We start from the raw sequence: 18,232 nt of genomic DNA on the forward strand, positions 1-18,232 counted from the left end.
CACAGCCAGAGCCACACAGCCCCCCCTCCCCTGGCCTGAGCTATTTACTTAACACCACTTCTAAAACCTGCTGCACCTACAGATTATTCTTGGTAGGAGGCACAGACCTTGTTTGCTAACACAGCCAGGGGCTGGGCAGGCATCTCCAGGCAGCTGGCAGTGAGCTGGCAATTCTGGCTCTTGCTGGGAAGCTCCTGGAGGTAGGACTGGATTAGTGTGGTGGGACATGCTGCAGAGGGAGGGTTGGGAATAGGGAAAGAGTCCCAGATGGATCTTACACAAAGAAAGCTGAGGTTCTGCTCTGGTCAGGTGGGACACAGGAGCCATGTACAGCTCCTGCTGTGGCTGACAAAAATGGCACCTGCTGCCACTTAGAGTATCTGAATAAATAAAGTTTAAAACCCAACCATTTCCATGCTTGGTGAAGAGAGGAAATGTTTGTGCTGAGGAACTGTAAGTCCTGGCTGGGACCTGAGCAGAGCAAGCAGCAGGGATCTGCTGCACAGCAGTGGGATCCTCCAGCTCCTCGGCTGCCATCCACGTGGCTTTGAGTGGATGGAAACAGCACTGAAAAAACCTAATCCATGTCCTACATGACAGGATTCCCCTGCCAACACACTCAGACCAGCATCACCTTTCTAAATGAGCCCCTCAGATGCTGCTGGTGAAGCACAAGAGAGATGGGGTTGTTTGTTCCTTCCCTTTGCAGGGAGCACTGAGCAGCAGAGAGGCTCTGGTGCTGCCATGGATGGACCAGAGAAGCTCCTTTCATGGTTTAATTGAATTGGCAGAGTGGAGCAACCTCATCAGAGAGCTGCTTGGTAGCTGCAGAGGATGGACACCAGCACCAGCACAGAATGGATCCCTGCCTTGTCAGAAGCAGCTGGAAACAAATTCATAACCTGACTGTGAGGAAGACTCCAAGGAGAAGCTGCCTGGGAACAGGGAGCAACCTAAAAAAAGCTCCTGTGAGAGGGAATGGTCAGGAAGTCACCGTGTGTCACACCTGCAAACTGCTCCCTGGGAAGGACAGAGTGGGAAAAGGAGCTTGAGGTTGCCATGTGGGGTTGGTTCTGCTTCTCAGACACAGCAAATGGACACAGATACTCAAACCCACAGCAGTTCTGGATTTCCAGAAATAAGAAGCCAAAGCCTCCACATGGGGAGAGAAGAGACCCAGAATAAGAGTTTTATAGAGGTGACCATGAGCAGTAAGATGAGAAGGTGACATTAATTTTTCCTTTCTCTCTTTTAAAGGAAAATAAAGAATGAGATAGGAGTAATATCTAAAGAACATAACAATGACTGATGTGTCACAGAGATGCAGAGAATCTGACAGCAAGGTGCACAATAGGGGCTATAATACTCATACATAATACATATGTGCTCATATGCTACAAATTTAACATAGAATCACAGAACCCCAGACTGGTTTGGGTTGGGAGGGACCTTAAAGCTCCCCCAGTGCCACCCCTGCCATGGTCAGGGACACCTCCCACAGTCCAGGGTGCTCCAAGCCCCATCCAACCTGGGCTGGAACACTGCCAGGGATGGGGCAGCCACAGCTTCTCTGGGCACCCTGGGACAGGGGCTCAGCACCCTCATACTGAACAACTTCTTCCTCAGATCCAGCCTAAACCTCTTCTCCTCAGTTTAAATCCATTTTCCCATGTCCTGTCACTGGACACTGACGAAAAATCCCTCTCCATCCTTCCTGCTGGTTCCCTTCAGGGATTGGGGGGCAGCTCTGAGGTCCCCCCAGAGTCTCCTCTTCTCAGACTGAACAATCCCAGCTCCTCAGCCTCTCCTCCTGCTCCAGCCCCTGGATCATCCCTGTGGCTCTGCTCTGGCAATGCCCACACAAGGACTGGCACATTGCTCCAGGGAGGCTCCCAGAACCACAAACACATTTTGCAGGTGGAACTGCAACTTGCCTGGATACAGACTCTGTCATTTCACCTAAAATATCTCTGTTACTTTTTCCTGCCAGCTATGGATTTTCCTTGCTATCTTTCACTCCTTGTTTTTCTGCATTCCAATCCTTCTCATTTATCCCAATTGAAGTCCTGTCTCCTCTTGTGGTTAGAGAGATTGCATTTTTATTGTAATTGCTGCTTTTGCTTTGTCACTGACTGAGGGTGGACTTACAGCTAAGGGTGGCAGCAGGGATGGACATGGAAGGAGCAGAGGAACCCACACATCCCTTGGAAATCCTCTGGCAGAATTTGGTCTCCTTAGGGAGGTTGGGAAGCAGCAGCACAACCTCCCCCTTGCTGAATCAGAGAATGGTTTGGGCTGGAAGGGAGCTCAGAGATCACCCACTTCCACCCCACACCTCCCACCAGCCCAGGCTGTTTGAGGTCCCAAGGCCCCCCTGAAGGAAGATGCTGTCTCCTAAGCCCACTCCAGAGCACAACCTGGTAGGAAAGCAGAATGCACAGACCCTGATTTGCCACTGTTTCCAGAACCTCCTGACAGTCACCAGCCTGCAAAGCAGATGGGCAGAGGTTGGGTGTAGCAGGTTCAGCAGCAGCAGAGATGACCAAGAGGAGAGTTCCTGATGAGAAGGTGGCACCTTGGTGTTTATTGTGGGCACCCCTGACACCCACCCCTGACAGAATAAACCTGGCAGGAGCTCAGCCACACCACAGCCTCCATCACTGCAACTCCAAGCAACTCCAGAGAATCAGTCACAGCAAAGCTCACTGAGAGAAAAGTTGAGTGAGAGGTTCCTGCATGGAAATCCAACTGGACCTGAACCCATCCAGCTACTGACAGTGTGACCAGAGCTGGACCCCCCCCGGGGCTCAACCTGCAGCCACTTCCATGTGGGAAGCAGGGAAGAAACCTCCTGGAGCTGGAAACTACATTCTGGAGGGAAACAGCTTGCTGGAACTTTACAGACACTGTGTGGAGAAGAAGACTTTCTTCTTCTCTATCACAACCAAGTCAAAGAATGTCAGAAAGCTTTTGGGTCACAGCAGATCACCTTCAGAGTGTGACTTCCACCACTGGCACTTAGCCTCCTCCCTTCATGCTTCCTCTGTCGCAGACCATCTGAATACCAAGGTGACCTGTGAAGATAACACAGAGAGAGGAGGCATTTAGGAGCCACTGTGTCGATAGTTGAGGACAAAATATAATTGTGCTGTCCTCCTGGCTATTGACAGAGTGTTCCCTCAACTGCACGACACCTGCCTGGAGGTTCAGCACCTTGCACACCCAGCTGCTCTCCAAGCTGCCAGTGCAGAGGATGCTTCAGCTCAGGGGAGATGATGATCCACCAGCAAACAAAGGGCTGGCTTGATCTGAAGCCTGGAGTGGTTTGGATTGGAACCTTAAGCTCATCCAGTTCCAACCCCCCTGCCATGGTCAGGGACACCTCCCACCAGCCCAGGGTGCTCCAAGCCCCATCCAACCTGGGCTGGAACACTGCCAGGGATGGGGCAGCCACAAATATTCACTCCAAGAGTAATTCCAGTAACATTCACTCCAAGAATAAATCTGCCACCCAGACTCCAGCCGGCAGAGACACTTGGGAACAGCAGATGGGGAGGGCTCAGATGCACAGAGCTGAGCTGCACACTCTGCACCCGCTGCCCCAGGGAAGGGGGACCAGGAAAGGGTCCTCAGCTCCAGATCAAAGTCTGTGATCCAAATGGGGCAGGGAGAGCAGGAGAAGCCCAACTGGCAGCTCTGCAGCCTCCAGGGCAGTGCAGAGAGGTCCATGAGCTTGATGCCAAAAAGCATCTCAGGGAGCAGAGACTGCCCATCCACAGCAGCTCTGAGCTCAGGGAGGACTCATGGCCCTTGCTCCCCTGTCCTGGCCACAGAGTACTTGGCACTTCTGGGGTCAGAAGGTTCCCAACATCCATACTGAACCACAGACACCTCTTGGTTAGAAAAGCCCTTTAAGAACAAGTCCAAACATAAATCACCACTGGGTGGCAGGAAGGGTTTCTTGAGCCTCTGAATGACCAACTGCCACCCAGGTGATGGAGCAGCCACCTGGAAGTGTCCGGGGCTGAAATCCTTGCTGTGAACCAGAGGGAATGCTCCCCTGGATCTGCAATGGGATGCACCCCGGGTAGGGTTTTTTCCTTTGGGTATGAGAAAGTTGGGTCCAAAATTCCCAGACATCCCCAAATGATGACAGTCTGGGACTCTGAGAGATGCTCCAGCCCAGTTCTCCTCTGCAAAAAAATGCAGGAAACCTCACATCTGCTCCACTACAAAACAGACCTTTTTGAGAGAAGTATGTCCTAGCCAGGACATAAACCCACATAGAGCAGTGGGTTTTTTTTTCCATCAGCTGAAAAACCTCCCAGGAGAGGTGGGCTGCCCCTCAGCTCCCTCTTTGTCCAGAGGCAGCAGGATCAGCAGGATCCTCCTCTCACCCCAACATCTGCAGCTCCAGGGCTGAGGTGGCTGAGTCCTCCTGGAGTCAGAGGTTCCCCAAGGACACCACTGGGATCCAGGCAGCCACCCCCTGGCACATGGCAGATGAGGCTCAGAGGATGCACCAGAGGTGACCCTGACATTTCCTGATGGCTCCAACAGAGTCTGTGGAGAGGAGGAAAGGTGCAAATGAAGGGATGCAACACAGAGGATGAGTTTGGTGTCTGGTGGCACCAGAGCAGACTCCTCCAGCTCTCTCTTATTGCCATGCATTTGCCCTCCCCTGCCCTCCTACAAGCTCAGCACCACGGGGCATGGATCCAAAGGTCCCAGACCTTGGAGATTCAATAGCTGAGGTCTTGGCTGTTCCTCTGTTCTCTCCTCACATCCAGGATATTATCAGAAACCAGGCCCATGCCCAGTGCCTGCAGGTCCTGCCAACACCAGACCTTGTTCTGATGGTCCCACTCCCAATGCAGCATCACCACATGGATACCACATTTTGTACCAGGTTTTTCTGCTGTTTCATCACAACCAATCTCATGCATGGATGGAGGTTACACTGGGTTTGCTCTGTGGGCCACCCCTGGCAAAAGGTGGGGGGGATAATGAGACCCCTGCTTGGTACAAAGGAGCAATGAGGCTGCAGAAGGTGCCATCTGCTCCAGCTGGTCCTGGGTGCTGTTCAGCCCCTTGGGCAGAGCCTGGTGGGGTTCCATGACCACCCTGGACCCCAAACCTCCCTGGGACCTCTCCTCTTGAGCTGCAGAAAAGATGTGTGAGGCTGTCACATCCTCAGGGAGAGCTGGGAGAACCCAGATCCTTGAGACTGTCTCCAGACTTAATGATTTGGTCCATCTCTGAGTGATGAGGAGACCATTCCCCTGTGGCCTTGGGATTTGAGAGGGATTTGAAGATAAAGGTCTGGTTTCCCAGCTCCAAGCATCCCTTTAAAGAACAGTCAGAGTATTTTGTCATGGAACATGCTACAGGCAGCATCTACAAGAGGATGGAAGTGCTGCTGACTTGGTTCACAGCCTGCTCTGCCACACTGCTCCAGCACCATGAGCTCAGGAGTGGGAATAACATTTGAAACATTGACCTCACCCTAAGCCAGCATGGAGCACAAACAAGAGTTCAAATCACCTGACTCTTCAGCTGAGTTTGGAAATAAATTCAGCAGAAAAGAACTTGAAAATTCAACAACTCACTGTATGGAAGGTTTAAACATTTCTAATGGACACACACAGATACAACATAAAAAGACATTCAGACTTCATTATTTTCAGAGGAAGGAGACAAAAGAGATTCAGGCTTTAGTAGAGACTTTGCTCCTTGTTGTATCAACTTCAGTGGAACAAAAAGTTGGGAGTTGTAATTGAAATGATTTTAAAGGATGCTCCAGGCAAGGTTTTGCCTCTCTGATTTATTTTGCATACAGGTTCCCAACTCACAGACACTGAGCAGATGCTGCAGTCAGAGCAGCCAGGAAGCAGCAGGGTTTGGGTCCTGGGGAGGTGCCCTGGCAGGGGAGCTTTGGGCACTGTCAAGGTGCAGTGAAGCAGCTTGGCCCTGTGGAATTGGCTCATTTAGGGGAATGTTCCTGCTCAAGCTCCAAGAAGGACATTTCAGCAATCCCTTCCCAGCTGTAAGAAGCTCAAATGAAAGGATCAATCTCGTCTCATCTCTCCATTTCCATTTTCTATCTTTGTGAACCAGAAAAATAAAACCTAATTTAAAACTAAACTTTAGGTTTGGGGCCGCAGCTCTGCTCTAAGGGATGAAATCTCTGCCTGGGGAATAAAGCTCCTACTACAGCAGCTGCTCCTAGGAGTAGTTATCCCTACAGCCACCACCACCTTCCCTAGCCCAGGGAAGACCCTTTCCTGATTCCATCACAGCCAACAAACTAATTCCCAAAGACCATCTGCACCAGGATCACTCCTAATGCTTTTTTTCAAACAGAGTTAAAATTTTAAGCAAATTATACTGCAAAAAGAGAATCCTGACAGAGTATGGAGCTAAGGTTTTGTGTCCCTTTGCAGGTGAAGAAGAAGTGAAGTTCAGAGGTGGTGCTGCCATGTGCAGTGCTGAGCTCTGCTCTGTCCCAGCTCTGTACAGATGCTCTGCAGAATTTTCACCAACCACTGGGGCCCTGAGGACACTAAAAAGTCTTCACAACCCTGACCAGTGTCACCCAGCACCCCCACTGGCAGGCCCAGGAGCCCCATTTCAGCTCAGCCCTGGGTCCCCAGCTCAGCTCAAGTGATGCTGGCCTGAACCACAAGTGTGCAGAAGCATTTTGCCATCCCATGTCTGCTCCCTTCCCAAAAAGGTATCTGACAACAGAGAAAACAGTAATATTTTCTTGATTGCATTTGCACTGTCAGCAGTAAATTAGAATTTCTTTTTTTTTCCTCTCTTATTAGTCAAAGCTCACAGGAACTAAACCAACATTTCAAAATAGAAACAGTGTAATGACACTTCAGCTGCTTTTGGAAATGAAACTTTGAGTATGTTATTTAATGAAAGTTTAATACTTACTCCAGCACAAAACCATCCAGAGTCTCTGATACCCTGAGTATTTGACTACACACTAGGTTAACATATGCAGAAAGAAATGATACATGCAATTTCATCCTGGTAATGAACAACAAAGAGAAATTTTCGGCTGCACTAGTGGGAAGAGCCAGCTCCCCTGGGTCTATTTCTTATCTGAAATGTTGGACCTCACTGGCACTCTGCCTCCCTCTCCAAACACTTGGTTTTCCCAGTGCCCAGCCAGCAAAACCAGCCCAGAGAGAGCTCTCTTCTGTAGGCATTGACATTTGAGATCAGACTCCAGCCCCTGACACAGTTCAGAGCTCTGAAGTCCTCCTGTGCTGTGGAGAGTCTCACAGGTCTTGGCACAAATTCTCTTAGCAGTAATTTAAAATTCACCAGCAGATCAGTGATGTAAATGTTGGCAAGTGTCAGGACTGCCACTGATCCCTCAGAAACACCAACTGTCCCACTGACATCATCTCACATGGGTGTTTTTCAGGTGTAATTCACAGAATGTCTGCTCCACTGGGAGCTCCAGATGTTGCAGAGCTACAGAGCAGAGTTGTTCCCTGTTTGTTCAGTGACCTCTCTATCAGGGATGTTTGACAAAACCTGCTTCCCAGGGGCTGCCACCACCTGGATTCATTTCCCTCTTCTAGCTCAGCCTCCCCTTGACTGGGGCTCTTAAAACCTGCATTTCCCTCTGCTCCCAGAGTCTTCTTCAGCCAATAATACTCTGGAAGTCCTTCTCCTCACATCCTGATATCCATGATCCCATCACATCATCTCCAGCCTTTTGGTTTTCTCCCATAATCCCTCTGCCCCCTTTTCTCCCTCTTTTCTTCATGGCAAACATTGTACAACAATATTCAGCTGGAAATTAAAAGAAGTGAAGTGCTCCCTGAACAGATCCAAACTTTTTTCCCTACCTTCTATACACAGAAAAAAAAAAAAAAAAAAAAGAGTGCATAAACACGTTTTACCTTTCCTTGATGTTCCATGTTCTCCACCTTCTTCCCCTCTATTTGCACTGGCTGCTCCTTAATGGAGAAGCCTTGGAACTGCCTGGCTTTCCCTTTCTAGTGTTCCTTGAGACTGGGGACAGAGTGAGGGATGGAGCAGCAGTGAAATCACAGGGGTTGGGTTACCCAAGCTGTGCACAGACAGGACACAGTCAGCTGGCACCTGGCTGGGGATCAGGGAGTGGAGAATTCCCTGCTCAGCCGGAATTCCTGGGGCAGGAAATCCAACCCCCAGCTCCAAGCATTCTGAGGGCTCCCTGAGTCTGTAAAGCATTCCTTGGACTCCAGCTGAGTGTAAATGGGTGAGGGGGGAGTGTTGCTCACCATAAATTTTCTGGATTCCCTGGAGGTCATCCTGGGGCAGCTTGAAGTTGTGTGTTTCCATGTACTGGTAGAAAGGAGCCATGATAGCACTGGGGTCATTAGAGTGCTCCAGGCCCAGAGCATGGCCCAGCTCATGGACTGCAACCAGGAAGAGATCATTCCCTGTGGGAAGGAGGAAGGTACAGCCAGGTTAGTGCAGAGATCCAGCAATCCCAAGCCCCACCAACCCACAAACTGAGAAGCCAACACTTTGCTGTCCTATGGCACAGCAGCCCCTGGAGATGGTTCTGCTCCTGAAAGTCTGTGCAGCTTTCCCAGTCCTTGCCACTGGGCTGGAGGCTCCCAGCCCATCAGCACCCCAGGACCATGCCCACCCCAGACCAGGTGGAACAGGCCTGGAATGACAGGACACTGACTGAAGACTCTTTTGTAGAGAGTTTACAGAACATGGGCAACCAAGGAGGCTGCTGTGATGCCATCACTTGCTGCCAGGAGAGGTGGGAGCACTGCCAGTCTGCATGGTGGGAAAGAGGTGGTGTTCCCCTCCTGGGTCTTCTGGTGCCAGGCTCTGATCTGACCTGGACCACTCAGTGCTGGAGATCAGCAAGGCACCTGGCAAGGCCAAGGAAGGACAGAGAATACCAAGACTAACACCCCCATAACACCTGGGACAGCCCCATCTCCTCTGCCACAGGCTCCTCAGCTGACTTCTATTTGCTGGAATCCTGGCACTGCCACATCTGCAGGAGGTGGTGAGCACCATCCTGGTGAGCTCAGGTAGCACCATCTTGGTGAGCAAAGGTAGCACCATCCTGCAGGTGATGAGCTCAGGCAGCACCATCCTGGTGAACACAGGTAGCACCATCCTGCAGGTGATGAGCTCAGGCAGCACCATCCTGGTGAACACAGGTAGCACCATCTCTGGTGAGCTCAAGCAGCACCATCCTGGTGAGCACAGGCAGCACCATTCTGGTGAACTCAGGTAGCACCATCCTGGTGAGCACAGGTAGCACCATTCTGGTGAGCTCAGGCAGCATCATCCTGCAGGAGGCAGAGCCACACAGGGGAAGGTTGGGTTGAATCCCAATGTCAGGAAGAAGAAAGAGGAGGGAGGAAAGAAGGGAAATGTTTCTGACAGGAAGAGAAAGGGCTGAGGAGCCCTGAGGGGCTGTCAGGAGTGGTACCTTCAGCTCTAGTTACAGGCACCCACTCCTCTTCATTCCCATGGGTCTGGGTCCCTCCTCTCCTGGATCCAGGGTGGTCCCTGGGTGTCCTGGCACCTTGAGATGGGAGGTGACACAGGCACTGCTGTGTGAGGGAGGGATGAAGACACAGCCAACAAGGACAGACTGAGGAGTCTCCTCCTGCCCACAAAATGCCTGAGCCCTAAATTCAGCCCCAGTTTGGCTCCTCTGCTTTTGCTGCAAGGCAGAGAGCAGGAGCCCTGGCACAGGAGCTCAGGGGGTGCTTTGCAGCTCCTGTTCCCACCCCTCCAGCATCACCCATCCTACAGGGACCACCCTGGGACAGGAGCTGCAGCAGTGATTCCTCCAGAACTATCTCCACACTTTAATGACTCCTGGCTTCACTGACATCCATAAATACACCACAGTGTAAAGTCAGAGCTCTGTAAGTCTTACCAGCTCTGCCAGCACCTCAGTCAGTACCAAACAGTGCTCAGCTGGGCAGCCACACCACACCAAAAGTGTTAAATTGTCCAAACATTGGGGTTGGAGGGGTGTAAACACCTGAATATGCAAGAAATGTTCAAATAATCACACACGTTTCAGATCAGTGTTCAAATACAAATGTCCAAAACCAAATGTGGGCTAAAATTTAGCCACATGTGTATTTAAATTCCATAATTTCTGTATTGAAGAAATCCAAACGGGGACTTAATATTTTTTCCTCATCTGCTGCTGAAAAATCTGGTGTGTGCACAGCATATTAACAAAATATCTAACAGCAGAATATGAAATGCATGAAGTAATTTCATGGTCAGGTCTGGAGGACTGATTGCTCTTCACGGGTTTTCAAAAACACCCAAGCTTTGAAGATCCACCCAGTTTCAAATGAGATTCAATGACTCAAAATTCTGTTGAAAATCAAATGAACTTACTCTCCTCTATCACTGAAATGCTCATGAAAGCAAAGTTTTCACTGTGCCCAGCACTACCCAGGCAGGGCAGCCCATGGGAAAACTCACCTGGGGCAGACCTGGCTCTCCTGAGAGAAGTCACCTCTGTACCAAGGAGCTTCTAGACCAGGCTGAGGGGCTGTGTCCATGCCAAGTGAGGGAGAGACCTTTCCCTGACCAAGGCAGTGACATTTTCCTCCTTGCTGAAGTATCTGAAGGGTCTGGCAGCATGTCCACAGCCTGTCTCCACATAAGTCTACATAAAAATCTACTTTATGTGCTAAACCTTTGTCAGGAGCATAAGGTCAGACACTATCCTAATTTAAAATAGTTTTAAAGAACCTTCAATCACTTGTTTCTACACAAACCAAATGCCAGCCCACAGGCTCCCAGGATGGTTGAGGTTGGAAGGCACCACTGGAGATGCTCTGGTCCAGGTCATTGCCCCAAGGCAAGGTCAGGTACAGCAATTTGTCCAGGGCTGTGTCCCACCAGGTCCCACCAGGTTCTGAATTCCATGTTTCTTGTATTGGGAAGCCCCATACACAGCACTGTGTGTGCTGAGTGGAAGGATGGATCATCTCCCAAATGTTCTACCAAGGGTGCTGGAGGCTTTCAGTGCTGACCCAACTTCAACCTGGTGGCAACCAGGACACCCTGGGCCTTCTCTGCAGAGCTTCTTTCCAGTCTCTTGGCCACCAAGAATCCCAGGTGCAGGTCTTTGCTCAACTTGATGATGTTCCTGCCAGCCCACTTCTCCAGGTCTCTCTGAATGGCACCATCACTGCTCACTGCATCAACCAACCCTCCCGATTTTGGGGCTCCTCTTCAGTCTTGCTGAGGCTGCCCTCATCACTGGGATCATTCATGAGGATGTCAAACAGCTCTGATCTCAGTGCTGACCCCTCTGACACCTCCTGAACTCCACCTCACAGTCATTGCAGCCAAGGATGTCCCTGAGCTTCCCACTGCCCACCAGTTCTGCCAATTTAAGGATCAGGTCCAGCAGGTCACTTGTCACTGCTGGTTCCATAACTAGGAGCAGTTCTGAGATTCCTGAGGAAGGATGTCAGCAAACCAGGCAGGCCAAGCAACTCTTCCATTATCAAGAAAAATGCCCCTTTTCCTTGGTATCCTTATGAAACACCCTGGAAATACAGACAGCTGTGGAGAACTGCTGCTGCTGCCTTGTTTTAAAACATCATTTGGACTGAGACTGGTGTCTGAGGAAGCCAAAGAGCATGGAAAATGGGCTGGGGAGCTCTGCTTCCCTGCATCTGGAGGCAAGGGACTCACCAAGGAATGAACATTCCCAGTTCCAGCACAGCCTCAGAGATCAACACCAGAGCAGGAAAGTGCTCATCCTGCAGGAGCATCCATGTGCTGGGAGGTGGTGGCTGAACAGATGAACTGGAGCTACAGAGAATTTCTGGGAACCAGAAACTTCCCCAGAAGGCAGGACAAGACACTTCTTGCTTCTCAACAACTCAGTGCTGAGGCTGTTCCTCATCTCAGAGCCTTTGGCAGTGGAAGGGCAGGAGCAGACATAACTCCCTGCTCCCTGCCAGGATCCCTCACACCTTCATCCCTCACCTCTTCTTTTGTTCCAGCCTCCTCCCAGACACATCCACAGTCCTCTTTTGCCCAGCACACCTGTGCCATTTGCTTTCTCCACCCTGCTGCATGTTCTACAAGAGGGTCCCAAGTCTGAAAGCAGCCAAGTAACTTTCCAAGAGAAAGTGGGCACAATATGTGTTTCATGGGAAAAGGAGAAAAAAAGTCCATTTTGTAAGCACACACTGCTTAAAAATTCAGCTCTGTATTCATCATCCTGTTTCTCTTGAGGGGTCAGTAACACTGTTAGCCAGGAAGTTCCCTGAAAATGGTAGGGAATTAGGGAATTTCAGTGTGTAAGAGAACACACTCTTCATTTTCTTTTCAGAGTGAGCTGTGATTTGCTCTGAAAAGAGAAAACCAAGGAATAAAACCACTGCCTGACAGACAGGGCACTTCTCTGGGTGCTGGGATGGGCTTTGGGTTCCATCACCCACCCCCCAGCTGCCTGCCTGCCCCCTGGACACTGCCCACTCAGCTCATCCTCAGGGGTCCTGAAAAGAACCTGTCCCCCTCCAATGGGTTCTGAAACTTCTTGGCCATGCAGCAATTTCTCTGACCCAAACAGCACTCTTAACAGCTTCCATCTTCTTGGAGAAAGATTCAGGAGGAAGAAAGAACAACCTGGCTTGATACTTTACTACTCAGGCAATCAGATAAATTTGCTTCAATTCCTGTTCAAGCCCCTCCCGTAAGACCAAGTAACACCTAAAAGTTGTGTTTGGGGTACACCCAGCACCTGGGGGAGCCAGGAGGGGAAAGAAGGAACTGACTGCCTTGGCTTTGCCTTTGCAGAGAAATCCAACAACTTTTGCTTGTTTGCACCATCTCTACAAAATAATCAAGTCTGGTCAGAGACCTGTCTGAGCATTCTCCTTCCCAGTTCTCAGGAGGCATTCAGAAGTCCACCAAAAAGCACCAGAGAGAGGATGACCCTGTAAAACTGAGGGTAGTTTTTCTGCTGGATGACTGCATTGTTTGATCCCTTGTGCTAAAACATAAAGAAACACAGTTCATTGAGCTTTAAAGTTGCTGATGGGTTTTCCTTACCAAACCAATGTTATCACCAGGGACAGGTACCATGGAGCACACACCTTTAACAAGACAAAAGCACTGCAGGATGCTGCAGCAGGGCAGCACAGCCCTTACCTGACACTCAGTGTAAAGCTCTGGGCTCCCCATGCACACCCAGACACAGAACACACAACCTGAAGCATCGTTTTTAGTTGAACTGTCTTAATTAGAAACAATCTAATTGTGTTCTGATTTCAAAATTGTGTTCAGAATAAACCTCCTGCTAGCTGGTGCACTCCCAGCTGAGCCAACTAAAGAGAAATTGCAATATAATCACACATCAAACCTGACTCCTTGGTTAAACACTCAAATTGGTTCTAATCTACATCCCCTCCTTACAGAGACACGAAACACATTATTTTATTGCAAGAAAACAGAGAACACTGTAGCCACAGATAAACTGGTTTATGTATGATCTACCTTTTAGTCATACACCCCATCACTTCTGCTTCTTTAATTTTCAACTTCAGCTGGAAAAATGGCTGTTAAATGAGGTAACAGACATCTTGAGAAAGGTTTGTCTTTGGGGAAATGCTAGCACAGGCCTTCTTGGACAGTTTCATTCGTTTTAAGTAGGAAAAACTCTATCAGACCCTTTTCTTTATTTGGCCAAGTGACTCAGTGCATGGCAGGGCATCCAATTGCTGGAGGCTGGCAAAACCCCTCATTTAAATGCCTGTCAGGTTCCAGTACCAGGTCCCAGGGATACCCTTCTGGCAATGCTGGGATATTACTGCCAGTATTTACCCCTGAGCACCACAGCTGTACATACAGCTACAAGGAATGCAGGTAGACTCTGTAGAGCTCCTGGCACAGTGAAGGGTAAATCCTGGGCAGAGCTCAGGAGAAGACAGAAGTATGAACAATATTGTGGATCTGCTTAAAAAATACAGAAGCACCCCTGGACCACTGATCTTTGCCACAGCAGTTTGACACTTCATGAACTGGACCATCAAGCTCACACCTCTACATATTGCAGCTCACTCAGATGCAATTAAAAAGACATATAAAGGTTACATTTTAATATTTTATTGAAGTACGAATGATACTGAAGAAGTCAGCTCACTGGTTGTGACAACAGCATGCCAGGTTAATAACAGAAAAGATGGCATGAACTAAACATGCTTTAAATACACTAAAATGATCCCTTCCACTCCAACAGCCACACGGAACACAACTGTTTTCCAGGCACAACTTAAAGAAGCTTTAGGGCTACTCTAAGCTATGCCTTGGTTTTTGCATCTTCAGACTGGGTAGGTCTGAACTGTCAAAGCAGAAGATCTGTGATTTCTCTGTTCTCCTCCATTCATCTCCACACCATTCTCTGCTCAAGAGAAGCTCTTCCATCTTCCAAAGACCCTGAAGCAGCAGTGTCACTGCTCTTCCATTTACTTGCATCAAATGAGATCTGGAAATCACCTTTTCTGTCTAGAAAGGAACAAAACACATATTAAAAAGAAACATAGGTTTCATTTTGTTCATAAACCACTATTTTTATTAATATAGCAATGAGTATTATGCACCTTAAGGACTTCATGAAAACTCTTTAACAGCTTCACTGGAGATAGGAGCAGGAGTTTCTGCAGCCTTAGCAGAAACTGTACCACAGCCACTTTAAACTTGACCTCCATGAGATCAAGTGACTGCAGAAGGACAAAGAACTGCAGTATGTGACGGGTCCTGGTGAAATACAGGATACAGGTTGTTTGCCTTCTGCTCCTCAAAAAGCAATGTGCAGCCCAGGTCTACTCATTGTGTTACAGACCTGATTAATGCTGCAATCTGTGCTTTACCTGACCTGGCACAGATGGCACTGTAAGGACAATCTCCTGTAGAAATTCACAGGAAAAACAGAAAATATTTATCTGGAATGATGAAACCAAAACTGAGTGAGTGAGGCAGAGGCAAAAGTGGGGAGTCAGAGAGAGAGAGAGAGAGAGAGGAAGTTGTGACTGTTTCAGCAGGCTCAGCAGCCTGACATTCAATGTAACAAGAGTGTTCTGCTGAAAAATTTTCCTGTATTTTTCACCTGTGCAGGCTGTAAGTCAATAAGCTATTAAACACTGAAGATTTATTGATCCCAAAATGAAAACTTGTATTTGCCTATATTAGTATACCAATCCCTAATTCTGTAAAATAGATGGCAAAGAAAAATATTCATTAAAAAAAGGAAAATGTAGATATGACTTTTTTCCATCTGTCTTGAAAAGAAGATGCTGGTAGTTTTATCTTTTTTAAGGTATTTAAGTACATCAGGGTCTACAGACAGTAGCACAAGCCCTTTTGTGCTATTTGAGATTCTTCAGACTGAGAATAAAATTTAACTCCTGGAGCTGGCAACAGAGAAAGTGCTGTTGTGGGAGCTCTGAGAGGAGCTCTCTGCCACAGAGATGGTGTTTTCTACCTAGGACAGGAGTCTGACTTTGTCCTCCTCTCCTACAGAAGGTTTCTGATGGGGCTGTAAAGACTGAGTGGGACTGAGAAATAAGAGAAGTGGGCTATGAGACAATCCCTCCTCAAAGTGATCTTGGGGGATTTGGGTAGAGAAAACAATATTATTTGAGCTGTCTGTAAATCATGTGCTCCTCATCAGAAACAGGGGAGAAAAAAGCCTCCCAAGTTTGCCACCTGATTGCAATGTCAAAATCCAGTGAATTGGGTTCACTTCACTGCTGACACTGCAATCCACCTCTGGCTGAAATGACCAGCAACTCTTTTCAAAAATTCACCAATTTTTCTTTGTCTTCATGAACATCTGTTGTTTCACCCCTCTCCCCTTCAGCAAGTTTATGAGCTACACTGCTGGGCCTTGGCTCACTTCATATCATCTCTTTCTGCTTTACAAAAGAGACTTTTTGGCTCACCTTGATTCTCATGCCCTGACATTTTCACAGTTGCTTCTTTTTTTTTTTTTTCTTTTTAAGGGAATGACACCTCATTTTGATCCCTACTGGCTCCTTCTGACGAATCTCAGTGCATCCCATTCTCTGTAGAAAGAAGTAAAATATTCTACTTAGATTACACAGAACTGAACAGGATTCCATATACTCACACAACTCCTCATACTCTATGTATCAATTACAGACCAAAGCAATAGATAATATTCTTTATAGAATCCAGTGAACACCAAGTGTGTTTACAAGTACATTGTTTTGAAAGTGGAATTTGCAGGCAATCCTTATTAATGAATTTCAGCAAGAATTAGCACTGCCAATAGTGCAAAGCTGTAAAATCCAGACTGCCCAAGCTGCAAAGCCACTCCCATGGCTGCACAATGAGAGCAGATATAAGAAAAGGAATCATTACTTACAGAGATGCTGTCCAGGAGTGAAGCATCTGAAGACAGAACTCTTCCATCTGTGCTGGTGGCCTTTCTCTCTTCACTTCACTTTTGCAAAAAAATTAATTTGTAGGTTTTCTATTTATGGCCTTCTACTTTTTGAGTTGATATGAAAGGGATGTGATCTCAATGTGTTGCTGGTTTAAGCCACTTGGTTCTGATCTGATTGCTTTTTACTGTGGCTGCTTGTCCTGAGACCAGGTGTCTGCACACTTGCTCCAATTTAGTTCAATATTAACATGAGATTTTAGAGCATTCTGGCTTAGGGGAACAAGTCTCCCTAAGCAGGTAGAGGAAAAAGCCAATGTTAAATGAGTATGTTCTAGGGACTAAGCACTGAACTGGGCTTCTTCAGTGAATAAAAATACTGACCAACAGCATGATCTGGTGGAGTGATGTATCAGAAAAAGGCCTGATAGAAGACACAAAAATTTTAATACCATTTATGCCCCACTTGACTTCCAACATCTATATGCAAGTCTTTCAGATAAGAGGTCTTCTGTTAAAGGACATGTGAGTAACTTCAAAGCAGCTCTGATGCTCGTTTTCAACAACAGTGTCAGAAGCCTGAAAAATAATGATGGATTCAAAATGCCATTTGTTAGAACACAACTCTTTAGATGTGGAATTCCTCTGTACCTAAGAAATCAGAGAAAGAAAATTAAAAATGTATTTAACAGCTGAACAGCACAAAGATCACTTGTGCTGCATTGTGAGGACACATTCTGTCACCTTGCTCCTTGTATTGCTACCTTGGAGGTTGTCTGTGCTGGCCTCAGCATTGCCATGGAAAATGAACAAGGAAAAAAGTGGTAAAATAAGAAAGAAATGAGACAGCAAGCAAGGCAAAATGCAGAGGAAACAGGAATTGATTGAGGATAAAGGGCTGTAAAGGTCCAACAATATGACAAGTGAAGGCAGAGGGCTCAGGGGGCTGTGTTCTTTCTCAGCAAGCCTGCAAGTCAGGCCAGCAGGCTGCAAGTAGACAGAGCTGACCTGGAAAAGTGGTACCAATACAAATCTCAAAGGAAAAGAAGAGCAACTGGATACTCTTCATTCCTCTTGGTCTCCTCCCTCCACTTGAAACATCACAATTGTAATCAAACAAATCAGATAGGATAAAGAATGTTTTGTTGACAACGCTTCCAAAGAGACTGGAAACACTTGGAAGCCTTTTATAATAAAGAATTTCCAGACCAGATTTATAAAAAAAATACCAGCCAAATTAACACACACTGCATAATACTAGGGGAGCTATTATTTTAGGTATCCTAACATCCATTCAATGTTCATTATTCCTCATGTAAATGATTACAGAAACCTTGTATGTTCTTGCATGTCAAAAAAAAAAAAAAAAGTAACAATAAGAGGTGGTACTTCAAGAGTACTTCAACCATCTGGCAAAAACCCACTGCTAGCTTCTGCTTTATGCACCCAGGAGCACCATCAGTCCTCTTCCATGAGGAATCTCAATATAAAGAGACTCCTGACTTTAAAAGTGAATTTGGTGATAATTTTATGAGCTGAACACAGCTCAGAGCTGCTGCCAGAAGTAACTGCAATGTGCTAAACTAAATTCTGTCTGTTTGCTTATGCTAAGAAATTAAAGAAAAAGGTAGACTGAAAGGTATGTCTGGAGGCCACCAAGTTTAACTTTCTGCTTCAAGCTGGGCTCATCTCAGAACCACATCAGATTGCTCAAGGGACCATTCAGCCAAGTTTGGGAAGTCTGAAAGCACAGAGCTTCCACAGCCTCAGAGTTGCACCATTCCATCAGTG

General features: G+C 47.6%; 1 protein-coding gene and 1 long non-coding RNA gene across 5 annotated transcripts in view; one reads left to right on the top strand and one right to left on the bottom strand.

Annotated features, from left to right (window-relative positions):
- The window catches only part of MMP24 (matrix metallopeptidase 24), a 45,509-nt gene that overhangs the window by 8,797 nt on the left and 18,480 nt on the right, over positions 1 to 18,232 (bottom strand). For all 4 annotated transcript variants that reach the window (XM_071759859.1, XM_071759857.1, XM_071759856.1 and 1 more), the window contains one exon: positions 8,289 to 8,450. In XM_071759859.1, coding sequence (XP_071615960.1) covers positions 8,289 to 8,450 — 162 coding nt within the window. The remainder of the gene's footprint in view (positions 1 to 8,288; positions 8,451 to 18,232) is intronic.
- Positions 1 to 18,232, top strand: part of LOC139803582 (uncharacterized) — a 247,811-nt gene that overhangs the window by 3,420 nt on the left and 226,159 nt on the right. The gene's annotated exons all lie outside the window — the stretch shown is intronic.

Source organism: Heliangelus exortis, chromosome 16, assembly GCF_036169615.1.
Source record: "Heliangelus exortis chromosome 16, bHelExo1.hap1, whole genome shotgun sequence".
Taxonomy (NCBI): Eukaryota; Metazoa; Chordata; class Aves; order Apodiformes; family Trochilidae; genus Heliangelus; species Heliangelus exortis.